The 14,353-nt window shown below is 46.5% G+C and overlaps 1 protein-coding gene across 1 annotated transcript in view; it reads right to left on the reverse strand.

Moving 5' to 3' along the window:
• The window catches only part of LOC138283501 (complement component C6-like), a 662,914-nt gene that overhangs the window by 209,136 nt on the left and 439,425 nt on the right, over window positions 1-14,353 (reverse strand). The window contains exons 9-10 of the mRNA XM_069221442.1: window positions 7,706-7,828; window positions 1,418-1,584 (exon numbers count right to left, since the gene is read on the reverse strand). Coding sequence (XP_069077543.1) covers window positions 1,418-1,584; window positions 7,706-7,828 — 290 coding nt within the window. The remainder of the gene's footprint in view (window positions 1-1,417; window positions 1,585-7,705; window positions 7,829-14,353) is intronic.

The raw sequence follows: 14,353 nt of genomic DNA on the forward strand, positions 1-14,353 counted from the left end.
TCCCACTGAACTGCCACAGGACCGACCTTCCTCATATACCTATATTTTAACCCCTTCATGCCCAACCTGAGCACCTTTTTAAATGTGAATTTCTCAAAAACGGCTGAGCACATTTACACCAAATCACAAAACATACACTTTCTTGGTAAAGCTGTAATTTGTTGCAAAATGTACTGTAATTCCGTTCAGCCATTTTTTCAAATCAAAGAGCAAAGTTTCCTATGAGAAGTAACATGGAAAATCAATGCTTTGAGACTCTCTTTTCTCTTGGCCCCCGCCTGGCAGATCAGTGCAAAGCTTTCTAAGAAGAGGCACTTTTTGTTGAATGGTTTCAAAGATTTATATTCATTTAAGATGCATATTTACGAGTAGATGTTGGCTTGTGTGGGAAAACAGTTTGCGGTACAACAGTGGTGAAGGAATGGCATCATGTGTGCACCTATGCATTACAATCTGCTCTTTGGATATTTGTTCAACCCACGTCCTGCCCAAATATCAGTATGTGAGGGCTGCATGCTTTGTGTGGCTCCTGAATCTGAATATCCCGAACCTTTTTTTTTATGAGTTTGGGATTTTCATGTCCACTTGTATCATTCATAAAATATGGGAAAAATGGAGCTATTGTGAAATACTTTAAATGTGAATAATGATACGACTGGGCCAAGACAGCAACCAAAATCACACATTGCTTGCTGTAACAACTTTGGGAGCCTGCTATAATTAATACAAAGATTTGATTGACATCTAGCGCACAACTCTGTAAGATGAAATGTTGCAATTAAAGGCATGGAAGTCAATTCACCAGAATGCCAGGGGTAGGGGAAGTGACATCACACAACATTCCATCCTTCCTTTCACTCACACACACATGTTTACACATACACACACATTCACTCATACACACGCTTTCTCTCACATAACACACTCTCACCCTCAAGCATGCACAAAACATACATTTAAACGTATTTTTACTTACCTCAGCTACCATGATGGTTCATATTCTTGCTAACTGTACTCTATTTTTACTACACTAATAGTGAATAATACATATTCACTATTCCTGCGATAGAAAACTGTATGAAAGCAAGGGAGTGGGGCCCCAAGCAACGTCCATAAGGAGGAGCTGCCCCTGTGTTCCTGAAACTGATTTTGCGACCTCTGAGGCCAGGGTTCTCAGAGGCAGCGCCAGGAGTCGCTAGGGTCAAGCGAGGGTCGCAGCTGTGATCCCTGGCGACCCCTAAATGACGTTCATGATTGAAGGTAGGAGAGTAGCGAAATGAGCAAACCATTCAATAATGGTGGTTCCAGCCAGGCTTTTCACCATTGCACAGTAAATCCTAAAAATTAGCGTCATCAATTGAAACAATGGTCACTGTTAATCACTTAGTTAACATGTTACTTTGACATTTTCTTTTACCTCAAAATCAACAATAACAGGATTGTCCTTGATAGATTCCAGCCATTCATTGAATATATTATTTTCTGGGAACGACCCTTGTCTCTTCCAGGCCAATGCTGCAGCATATTCTGCTCTTCCACCTTTTACCAATGAAATAGACTTTTCAGAAGACTGCAAAAATGAACCTGCACATGAAGGAAAGTGATGACATGAGATGAGAAATCTTACAGGCAAACTTCTTAAGATGTGGAGGGTGTGGCTCTCGTTCCACAGTTCCACAGCATCCAACACCAAAGACTACATAGTTGGTTTGGTGCTGACCTCAAAAGCGATGAGCCCATGCCTTGGCTCGTTGTGTAAAGAGTTGTCATAGAAAACAAAATGATTCGCAGACATCATTAGGTAAACACGATGGAGCTTATTCACAAAGGCATTTTGGAAAGCATAAAAAAGTATTTCTCTAGTGCTCTATTGCATAATCATACGTCTTTGTAAACTGGCAACAAAACATCTAAAATGATGTGAAAATGGAAATATTACAGGAGTATTAATTTATTACAAATAGAAAGGTTCTTCTCTTTTTGCACATTTACTAATGAGCTGTTTATTTGTGGGGCAGATTCACAAGGGCACATAATAGCATTTCAACAGCATTCCTGTAGGATTAATTCCCACACTCATAAATGAACCCTCACTATCAGACAACCCCTTTCCACTTCACTTCTTTAGAATAACAACTCGATCAGGGAATCCAGGATGGCTAGTCTGAGTACTGGTGAAAGGTGTACACAGGTTGGGTTACTAGGCTCGGATAACCAGGTGGAGGCACGAGTAATGGTGGGCTGGGTGATATAAGTATTACATTAATGCACATTCAAGAGGGTTGCCTTGAAATACTTATTTTCAAGTACAGCAATACTTACGTTTTTATTTAGTTCCTCGATGTTTCTAAGTCCTGTTAATGAAAGATGTTACTATTACTATTACTGTTAATGAAAGATGTTACTATTACCAACATGGAGAGGATGAAGTCTAGGGGCTTGATTTAGAGTTTGGCAGAGGGAGATACTCCTCACAAACATGACAGGTATTCCGTCTGCCATATTACAATTCCATTATAGCCTATTGAACTTGTAATATGGGGGACGGACTATCTGTCACGTTTGTGACGGAGTAACTGCTCTGTCAAACTCCAAATCAGACCCCAAGTCTGCCTTGGTGGCATTCAGACTCATGACTTCCAGAATACTGCATCCAGGGCTGGTAATAGGATTTTTGGGGGCCAAGGAAGAAACGGAATGCACAAGGCCCCTTGACATTTTCGGGCTGTTTGTATCTCAATAGATGTGTGGGAAGCGCAAGGGGGGACAGGAGGCCTAATGGCCAAACAACCCTGCAGAATGTGTATCCTTGCAACTCAAACAGCCCCCCAATCAAGCCTGGGGCCTCACCTCGCTGCACCATGGCAGCGAGGTCAGGGGGGGGGATCCCCCTCTCATGGCCCCAATTTCAAAGAGACACCTTTCTTTCAGTTGGAAAGGCAGAGGGCACAAGAGGACCACTGCCGTGGCATGGCTGTGTTGCACTGGTTTGTGGTCCCAGGCGGGTGGGCTGAGTGCAGGGCTCTGGACAGCCGCCTACACTGCGCATGCCTAGCGGAGGCCCTAACTGCATCCACCAGAGGCCAGGGTTCAACTCCTTGCCACCCTACCAGGTTACACTGTGAACCAGACCAAGGGTAGGTCGCTCCCCCTGCCGCTGCAGCTCCTCCAGGTTCCTGAGTTCCTGAGACCCACCCCACAGTAAGTACCCCCCACCTCCCAGCCCCTCGTTCTGCCCCGCGCTACTCACCCTCTCTCCTGCTTCTTTTCCTCTTTCCTTCTTCTCTGTTCTTCCTCCTCGCTCCTCGTCTGTATTCTTCTTCTGTACTCCTCTTCTCCCCGTCTTCTCTCCTCTTCTCTTCTTCCTCATCTTCTGCTGTGGTATTCTGCACTCTGTTTCTTCGTTTTTTGTATCTCCCTCCGTGTTCTTCTGTGTTCTTCTGTGTTCCTCTGTCTTCTTCTGTCTTCCTCTGTCTTCTTCTGTCTTCCTCTGTGTTTTTCTGTCTTCCTCGGTGTTCTTCTGTCTCCCTCTGTGTTCTTCTGTATTCTTCTCTGTTCTTCTGTCTTCCTCTGTCTTCTTCTGTCTTCCTCTGTGTTCTTCTGTATTCTTCTCTGTTCTTCTGTACTCCTCTCTGTTCTTCTGTGTTCTTCTGTGTTCTTCTGTGTGTCTTCTGCTCTTCCGGTCTTCTGCTCTTCCGGTCTTCAGTCCTTCCGGTCTTCTGCTCTTCTGTTCTTCTTTTCTTCTGTTCTTCTTTTCTTCTTGTCTTCTTGTCTTCTGCCTTCGGCTCTTCTGCCTCCTCCGTCCTCTTCTCCCCGCGCCTGCCCTCCTGCTCCTGCCTCATCCCCCTCCCCCACTCGCATCCCCCCCTCTATCTCCCCTATCTAACCCGTTCACTTTCTACCTCCCTCACTCCTCCTATCTACCTATCTCTCCATCTCTCTATCCCACTATCCAACTCCCTCACTCTCCACCTCCTCCTATCTTCCTATCTCTCTATCTTTTTCCCTATCTATCAATTTCTCTATCTACCTTTTCTCTCTACCTATTTCTCTATCTCTCCCCCCCTCCCGCCACCCCCTCTATTACCTATCTTCCTATCCCCTCACTCTACCTCTCACCCTCACCCACCTCTACAACCCCCCCTCCCCTATCTTCACAACCCTACACCTATCTTTCTCCCTAATCTCCTAAACCTCTCCCCCCTCCACCCTTAAACCCCCCTCCCCCAGCTCTTCTCACTCTACCTGTCCCCCCCCTCCCTCGCGCTTTCCCGCCGTGACCTCCTGCACGCCCCCGCCCCCCAGCTCCCATTCGCCCCCAGCTGAACCCTCCCCCCCCTCCTACCTCATATGGCGGCCGCTACGCGACCGCGCGCAGCGGGTGCGCCGCTGGCGCGCCGGAGGCGCACCAGAGGCGAGCCCGTCTGCGCCCGTCCGTGCCTGGTCCGCGCCCAGCACCATGACCCCTGGTCCCCAGCGCTCCCAAGCCCCGATGATCCGCTATGACCCCACCACCCTCCATGCCCTCAACCCAGGACGCTCCAACACCTGCTTCCAAGCTCACCCCAAACGCACCCATGGACCCTTCGCCTGCAACTCCTGCAATGCATCTTCCACCACGCAACAACTACGACCACAAGCCCACCCGCCATCAACCACCTCAAGTGCATCCTAGTCAACGCTCGCTCCGTTCACAAACACGCCGTTGAACTCTGGGACCTCCTAGACTCCACAGCACCGGACGTCGCCTTCATCACGGAGACCTGGATGAACGCCTCCTCTGCTCCAGACATCGCCACCGCCATCCCCGAAGGCTACAAGATCTCCAGGAAAGACCGCACCAACCAAGTAGGAGGAGGTATCGCCATCGTCTTCAAAGACTCCATCAGCGTCACCACCTCCACTCAAGACTCCCCTCTTGCCGCAGAACACCTGCATTTTCAGATTCGCACCGACCCGAGGACCACCCTCAGAGGATCCCTCGTCTACCGTCCTCCCGGACCTCGCGCCCCTTTCAGCGACACCATCGCCGACTTCATCTCCCCGCACGCCCTCGCCTCACCGGACTACATCCTCCTAGGCGACCTCAACTTCCATCTGGAACAAAACAACGACCCCAACACCACCACCCTGCTCGACAACCTCGCCAACCTCGGCCTCAAACAACTGGTGAACACTGCCACCCACATCGCCGGACACACACTCGACCCTATCTTCTCCGCCAGCAAACACGTCTTCTTCAGCCAAGCCTCCGCCCTTCATTGGACCGACCACAGCTGCGTCCACTTCACATTCCGACGCGAGACCCGCCACCTCCGCACTCAACCCATCCCTCGCCGACAGTGGAACAAGATCCCTGAAGAGCAACTCTTCGCCGCACTCGCCGCCAACCAACCCACCCTCACCACCGACCCCAACGTCGCAGCCCTCAACCTCACAAACTGGAATTCCAACTGCGCAGACAACCTTGCTCCCCTCAAACGCTCGCAGCGACAGAACAACACCAAGAAACCCCTCTGGTTCTCTGACACCCTCAAAGAATCAAAGAAAACTTGTCGCGCACTTGAGAAAGCCTGGCGCAAGGACCGCACCGCTGACAACATGACCGCCCTCAAGAACGCTACCCGCAAACACCACCACCTGATCCGCACTGCCAAAAGGAATTTTTTCACCGACAGACTGGACAAAAACAGCCACAACAGCAGAGAACTCTTCAGCATCGTCAAGGAGTTCTCCAACCCCAGCGCCAACGCCAACGCCGTCACGCCCTCACAGGATCTATGCGAATCCCTCGCCACTTTCTTCCATCGCAAGATCAGCGACCTCCACGACAGCTTCGGACACCAGACCCAACCTAACACAACCGAAGCCACATCCCGACCATCACCCTCAACAACTGGACCCACATCAGCACGGAAGAAACCAAATCCATCATGAACTCTATCCACTCCGGCGCCCCTTCGGACCCCTGCCCGCACTTCATCTTTAACAAAGCCGACAACATCATCGCCCCGCACCTCCAGACCGTCATCAACTCTTCTTTTTCTTCTGCTACCTTCCCCGAATGCTGGAAACACGCCGAAGTCAACGCCCTACTAAAGAAACCTACGGCTGACCCGAGCGACCTGAAAAACTTCCGCCCCATCTCCCTTCTGCCTTTCCCAGCCAAAGTAATAGAGAAGACCGTCAACAAACAGCTGACCACCTTCCTGGAAGACAACAACCTGCTCGACCCCTCACAGACCGGATTCCGAACCAACCACAGCACTGAAACCGCCCTCATCTCAGTCACAGACGACATCAGAACCCTGATGGACAACGGTGAAACAGTCGCCCTCATTCTTCTCGACCTCTTGGCTGCCTTTGACACCGTCTGTCACCGCACCCTAATCACCCGCCTCCGCTCCACCGGGATCCAAGACCAGGCCCTGGACTGGATCGCCTCCTTCCTCGTAAACCGCTCCCAAAGAGTCTACCTCCCTCCGTTTCGCTCAGAACCCACTGAGATCATCTGCGGCGTACCTCAAGGCTCATCACTCAGCCCGACACTCTTCAATGTCTACATGAGCCCCCTCGCTAACATCGTACGCAAGCACGACATCATCATCACCTCCTACGCCGACGACACCCAACTTATACTCTCCCTCACCAAGGACCCCGCCAGCGCCAAGACCAACCTACAAGAGGGTATGAAGGACGTCGCAGATTGGATGAGGCTCAGCCGCCTAAAGCTGAACTCTGAAAAAACTGAAGTCCTCATCCTCGGCAACACCCCGTCCGCCTGGGACGACTCCTGGTGGCCCACGGCCCTCGGCACCGCACCGACCCCCGCAGACCACGCCCGCAACCTCGGCTTCATCTTGGACCCCCTTCTCACCATGACCAAGCAAGTCAACGCCGTGTCCTCCGCCTGCTTCCTCACCCTCCGCATGCTCCGCAAGATCTTCCGCTGGATCCCCGCCGACACCAGAAAAACCGTGACCCACGCCCTCGTCACGAGCCGCCTGGTCTACGGCAACACCCTCTACGCTGGGACCACCGCCAAACTCCAAAATCGCCTGCAACGCATTCAAAACGCCTCAGCCCGCCTCATCCTCGACGTACCCCGCAACAGCCACATCTCCGCACACCTGAGACACCTGCATTGGCTCCCAGTCAGCAAAAGGATCACCTTCCGACTTCTCACCCACGCACACAAAGCCCTCCACGACAAGAGACCGGAATACCTCAACAGACGCCTCAACTTCTACGTCCCCACCCGCCCCCTCCGCTCCTCTGGCCTCGCACTCGCCGCCGTCCCTCGCATCCGACGCTCCACAGCGGGTGGGAGATCTTTCTCCTTCCTGGCGGCCAAGACCTGGAACTCCCTCCCCACCAGCCTCAGGACCACCCAGGACCACTCCGCTTTCCGGAGACTCCTAAAGACCTGGCTGTTCGAGCAGCGATAACCACCCCCTTTGTCCCTAGCGCCTTGAGACCCGCACGGGTGAGTAGTGCGCTTTATAAATGCTAATGATTTGATTTGATTTGTGTGTGTGCCCGTTCATGTGACAGCACCACATTCTGAGAAGCTGTCCGAAATGAGAAAACAGGGCTACAGCTATAAAAGAAATGTCAAAACTTTCGTTTCTCAAACATGTTTCTAGAAATTCAAATATAATTAATTATTATACATCAATTTTATTTACAGTTGGATTCATCTTACCTTCAGAGCGTTCAGACATTTTGTTTGTGACGCACCTCTCTCGCACGGTTTTTTTCTTCCTGAAAAACACACGTCTGGTCGTCTCAGTCCGGACGCACTCATTTGACTCTTGTTCTGTTAAACCTATCAAATGCGAGAAAATAAAGCAAGAATAACCGAATCACAGAATAGCAAAGAGAAGAGTGCTTGTAAGTATCCACATTAATTTCCAGAAGTCAGTCCTCCACATCCCTGACAACAGCGCTAAACCATGTTGTCCAGTGAGGCATGTCTACTGATACAGAAGAAAACGGTTTTCCTATATGTACTTATTTTATACGTTCTTCGTATTCCCTATCAATTTGCAAATAATTAAACGCTGATACTATACAAAAGTCAAAATTTGTTCTGCCTGTTGGTCAAGACCACGCTTGGGCGGCCTTGAAGGCTTCTGATCTTTGCCCTGCACAGACACAAAGAGGCAGGCTGATGAGCCATGCTTAGATTACATTAATAACTAGCCCATGTCGTTGCAAATGTAACATTTTAATTCTGTAGTCAGAAACATGCCAATGCCCTTGGTTTCCCACTGCCATCTAAATGACGAGTGAGAAAGTCCCTCCAAATGCCATCCTTTCATGACGAATTTCAGGCAGGAAGGAATGAATCTCTTTGGTCTTGAAAGATCGCACCTGAATATGTGGCAGACTCGAGGACGCTATAGTCCTTACAGCGTTATTTGTGGTATTTGTTTTTACAGACTACAAACTGCGCCTCTAATGACAGGATGTGAAGGACAGGGAAAAACCTGCATTGTTTTTTTAACTTCGACACTGCTCCGTACACATTAATATAATGACATACTTTTTGTGGGTATCAGGCAGTGCTTAATTTGTAAATAAAAACGTGGTGCTCAAGGCCCTCCTCTTAAACACGGAGCTGCTGCAATTAAATGTGGAAACACGGAATATTGAGGCAGCGTAATCCTGAAGCCATCTCGGTCCTCTTCAATCCATTTAAAGCCACTCCCTGCCCCTTTAGCTCACTTTTGCAGCTTTCTCCCATTGTGGCACCTTTTAGTTTTTCTCTTCCTCTGTCTCTTTCCTATATGTGTCTTTTGCTTGCAGCAAAAGCTTGGGGCACAAGAATAAGCGCCAGCCCTCAAAAATAAGTGCTGGTGCTCAGCACCGGAAACAAGCACAAATTAAGCACTGGTCTCAGCTGACTGTTTTGCTCACCTTAACAGCAATTAGTAACGCTCAGAATTGAAAGTTCAATATTGTTGGATTTAAAATATCGCTCTTTGTTGAGGAATGATAAGTCATCTCCCTTAGCGCAACAAAGATGACGCTGACCTGTCCACCCACTCGCGGGGCCGGTGTAATGGAATGCTGTAGTAAATTTAAGGGCAGTATAATTAACTATTATCAATAACGCTATTCCACGAAATTAAAGAAACACTCAACTGAACTGAGCTTGACTTTTAAAATTAATATTAACATCAGAAGCTTCCAATATAATGTGTAGTGAAACTGCATAGAAAATGTGTTAACCTAGAAAATAATGTACACGTTTGAAATGTGCCCACGGGGAGTGGCCACCAATGTATACGATGATTAATGAAACTGACTAATGATGAATTAACAATGTACTAATGTATGACTTAGTATTAGCATTAAGAATCATGTATTAGGTTTTGTAAAATTAATCACTAGGCCTTAGTTAGCAAAGGTCTGGGCCTAGCTGCCTGGTCTCATATTAACTGTGTTTTTCTAACATGCAATGTGCTGCTTTCCTGAAGGACACGAAGCTGTACTTTTCCAGAAGCTAGAGATGTGTGTGTAGCCACAGTAAATTCTTTCTCATTGGACTCGACTTGCTCAAGGAGACATTCTTGTGGAATGCAACAGTGTAATTCGCAACAGGTGCAAGGTCGCCTGGATTAGGACAAGACAATGTAACTACTGACTGGAGCGTAAAGTGTAACTTTCTTACCTGACATTCCACCCGATGAAGACGTCAATCACAGGAACAATAAACTGCATGAGAACTGTGTTAGGTGAAAATTCTAGTAAGGTGCGTGGAGAATTATTGGACAGAGATAATGATGCACCAAAATTGATCCAATGGGGAATTATAGGCTAGTTCAACTGTTTTAATATAATCGCATGACTCAAGGAGAAGCCAGCCATTATTTGGGACATTCTTCGCCATTCTTCACTGCCCCTTGCCATTCTACCGAGAAATTATTATACTTTGAGACTTTGCTGTTCTGATATCTTAACCATCCTCTTTTGAATCCTTACCCAATACTGACTTCTCCTCCTTATGAGGGAAGGACCTATTCTTAGCTATGCCATACTGAGACTTTGCCCTGTTCTATCCTTGCTGATGGCGAGCCGACTGATGTCCTGAGGATGAAGACTGACGCTGTTCGCTGACTCATTCGGATGGGTAACTATCTGATGATAATTGTAATTGTCTGTTTGCCTTTTCTTTCTAGGTATCAACTGCTCTTTTGATAGAGGCCATAGTTAGATGTTTTCCAAATTTGTGTTGCTAAATTGTTTTGCATGAAGCCCAACATGCTGATGCTAATTTGAGGTTAGTTAAGGAGTTCACTATTACCGGATGCAAATAGACAAACGACTAAGATCTTGCTTTGTTGAATAATGTACTAATGTTACTCTGTTGAAGTTGACTCATAATACCATTGTGTTTATTCTAAATGTTCATGTTCTTTGATAAAGTATTGCTCTGATTGCCAAGTCATAGTGGTTTTGATGTGCTTGTTGATATTGAAGCTAATAAATAAGATATTAGATTGTAACTAATAGGGAATAAATATCCTAACACTTACTAGATTTGTGTGGTTATTCATGGCTGAAAGGTCATGGTGCGTTTGTTGTATTGATCTATATTAAATATTATTGTTTAACTTAATTGATTAGTGATTGTGAATGTTGATGGGGTTCTTGATATATTGATTGTGATGCCAAAGGATATCTCGTTCTGGGAAGTCTCCAAACGTGGTCAAAAGGTTCATTAGCCTAGACGTGTCTCCTTGTAAGTTTACTTATCAAGGTTCTGATGCGTTATCAGTATCCGCATTAATTTCCAGAAGTCAGTCCTCCACATCCCTGACAACAGCGCTAAACCATGCCGTCCAGTGATGCATGTCTACTGATACAGAAGAAAACGGTTTTCCTATATGTACTTATTTATACATTCTTCATATTCCCTATCAATTTGCAAATAATTAAATGCTAATACTATACAAAAGTCCAAATTTGTTCTGCGTGTTGGTCAAGACCACGCTTAGGCGGCCTTGAAGGCTTCTGATCTTTGCCCTGCACAGACACAAAGAGGCAGGCAGATGAGTCATGCTTAGATTACATTAATAACTAGCCCATGTCGTTGCAAATGTAACATTTTAATTCTGTAGTCAGAAACATGGCAATGCCCTTGGTTTCCCACTGCCATCTAAATGACGAGTGAGAAAGTCCCTCCAAATGCCATCCTTTCATGACGAATTTCAGGCAGGAAGGAATGAATCTCTTTGGTCTTGAAAGATCGCACCTGAATATGTGGCAGACTCGAGGACGCTATAGTCCTTACAGCGTTATTTGTGGTATTTGTTTTTACAGACTACAAACTGCGCCTCTAATGACAGGATGTGAAGGACAGGGAAAAACCTGCATTGTTCTTTTAACTTCGACACTGCTTCGTACACATTATTATAATGACATACTTTTTGTTGGTATCAGGCAGTGCTTAATTTGTAAATAAAAACGTGCCTGTGCTCAAAGCCCTCCTCTTAAACATGGAGCTGCTGCACTTAAATGTGGGAACACGGAATACTGAGGCAGCATATTTCTGAAGCCATCTCGGTCCTCTTCAATCCATTTAAAGCCACTCCCTGCCCCTTTAGCTCACTTTTGCAGCTTTCCGCTTTCTCCCATTTTTGTGCCTTTTTGTTTTTCTCTTCCTCTGTCTCTTTCCCATATGTGTCTTTTGCTCACAGCAAATGCTTGGGGCAGAAGAATAAGCTCCGGCCCTCAAAAATAAGTGCCAGTGCTCAGCACCGGAAACAAGCACAAAATAAGCACTGGTCTGAGGTGACTGTTTTGCTCACCTTAACAGCAATCAGTAACGCTCAGAATAAAATATCGCACTTTGTTGAGGATTGATAAGTCATCTCCCTTAGCGCAACAAAGATGACGCTGGCCTGTCCACGCACTTGCGGGGCTGGTGTAATGGAATGCTGTAGTAAATTTAAGGGCAGTATAATTAACTATTATCAATAACGCTATCCCACGAAATTAAAGAAACACTCAACTGAACTGAACTGACTTCCATGAAACTTCTCAAAACCTAGGTTAGCGTGAAAGTAACACTGGGCCAATTTTAATGGCGGAAAGTAGTCCAGCCCAGTTCCTACTGCCCCCTCCTACACTGTGAAGGGAGCATGGAACATATCCCCAGGCAGGCCACACACTGCTGTGCCCTCCTGCACTTTCACAACCACCATTTTTCTCCAACACTTGGGCCCATATTTATACTTTTTTAGTGCCACATTTGCGCCGCTTTTTTAAGCAAAAGAGGCACAAACTTACAAAATACAGGGGCATATTTATACTCCGTTTGCGCGAATATGCGTCAAACTTTTGGCGCAAAACGAACACCATATTTATACTTTGCCTCTCGACCTCGCGAACGTCAAAATTCAGCAGTGTGCATCATTTTCTGGTTGCGGGAAACCACCTTGCGATAATGACATGCAAGGTAGGCTTTCCCGTCCCAAAAATTACTTTAAGGCATGAGCGCCTTATTTATACTCCCGCGTCATTTTGACGCACAGGAGGGGGTGGGCCTTAAAAAATGCAGCACAGCCTGATTTGCGCCATTTTTTTAACGCCTGGGTGAGGGCAGGCGTTAAGGGACCTGTGGGCTCATTTCCATGGTCTCTGACCATGGAAGCAGTCCACAGGTACCCTTCCCTTCCCCCAGGGACACCCCCTGCCACCCTCGCCCACCCCTGGAGGACACCCATGGATGGGGGGACCCATCCCAGGTAAGTACAGGTAAGTTGTGGTAAGTAATTTTTAATTTTTTTTTTAAGTGGCATAGGGGGACCTAACTTGGGGCCCCCTGCATGCCACTGTGCCCAATGACCATGCCCAGGGGACAGAAGTACCCTGGGCATGGCCATTGGGCAGGGGGGGCATGACTCCTGTCTTTCCTAAGACAAGAGTCATTTCAATGGGGGTTGTGAGTCAAAAAATGGCACAAGTCTGATTAGAAATAAACTATTGAGGGTCCCTGGTAAGATAAGTAGCCCATCCAGGGAGAAATACTTGAGTACAAGAAAATTGAAAAAATGGGCTACAACCAATGTAAAATCCAACCAAAAACAATAGAGCTCGACCCAGCACAATACCATAGATTCAAAAAATTATATTTATCACCAATGTATCTACATCCGAAGACAAACACAGCTAGATAAATGTATGCAATAATACAGATATTTACACGGGAGAAAAAAGAAAACAATTACTGATATGAAACAAACTCAAGAAATGCATATACATATACCACAACATATAAAAAACACACAAAAACAAAGTGTCACACGGGACAAGACAATAGAAATAGTGAAAACAATAAAAAAGAAAAAGTAATAACACTCTAAATTTCATAAATATATCTAAATACAGACTGAATATATACAAATTCTCTTTTTCTTGAAACTTTTTTGATGGTCACAATGATGTCATTATAATGTCCATAGAAAAAAGATTTTGGCACCAAGAATTGATAGTTCATCTAAAAAAACAGTAGGAACCAAGCCTACGCGCGTTTCGGTGGTATCCCTCCAATTTATGAGGCCGCCTTCATCAGGGCAGTTCCTTTTTGAAATTTAATATATATAATGCCATAAGATTCATCAATTCAATTGTCTCTCCCGTTGATATACATCCATATACAGGTGTGGGTAAACTTCCAAAAACACGATGGAAAAGGGGACTTGATTCTCTGATTCCACCGTCCGTTCACAAAAAGCACCAAGATAATTTGTATAATAAGGATGTCTCAAGGCCTCCTTCACATAGCTTTCAAATCTAATAGCCCCTCCATCTTGTGATACGCTGATCTTTCCTACGTGATAAAACGCGGGTGATACGACAAGTCCGGTTAGAGCCATGATTTTTTACTCTAACAGGACTTGCACCATTTTTTTACGCATAACCCCCATTCTTCCCCACGCCTGCGCTGCCCAGTTAGAGTCATTATTGTTTACTCTAACCAGGCCGCAGCGCCGGCTAACGTCAATCCATAAATAAGGTGTCCGTCTGGCCCATTGGAATTGCGTTAGCCGGCAGTAAATTTTTGACGCAAACCTGCGCCAGCACTGGTTTGCATCAAAAAGTATAAAAAAGGGCCACAATTGTATCTTGTAAGTTTGCGCCGATTTTGCGTCAAAAAATGACACAAATGCGGCGCTAAAAAAGTATAAATATGGGCATTGGTGTGGTCCACATGCAACACTTACAATCTGCTACCAGCAGATGGTAAATGTCAGTGCACTTTGTCCTCCGAGTCGCTGCTGAACTCGTAATGAGGCCCAAAGTTTTTTGGTCTGGACTGAGGCAAATAATTTTTGTTTTC

The sequence above is a fragment of the Pleurodeles waltl genome, chromosome 1_1 (assembly GCF_031143425.1).
Source record: "Pleurodeles waltl isolate 20211129_DDA chromosome 1_1, aPleWal1.hap1.20221129, whole genome shotgun sequence".
Lineage (NCBI taxonomy): Eukaryota > Metazoa > Chordata > Amphibia > Caudata > Salamandridae > Pleurodeles > Pleurodeles waltl.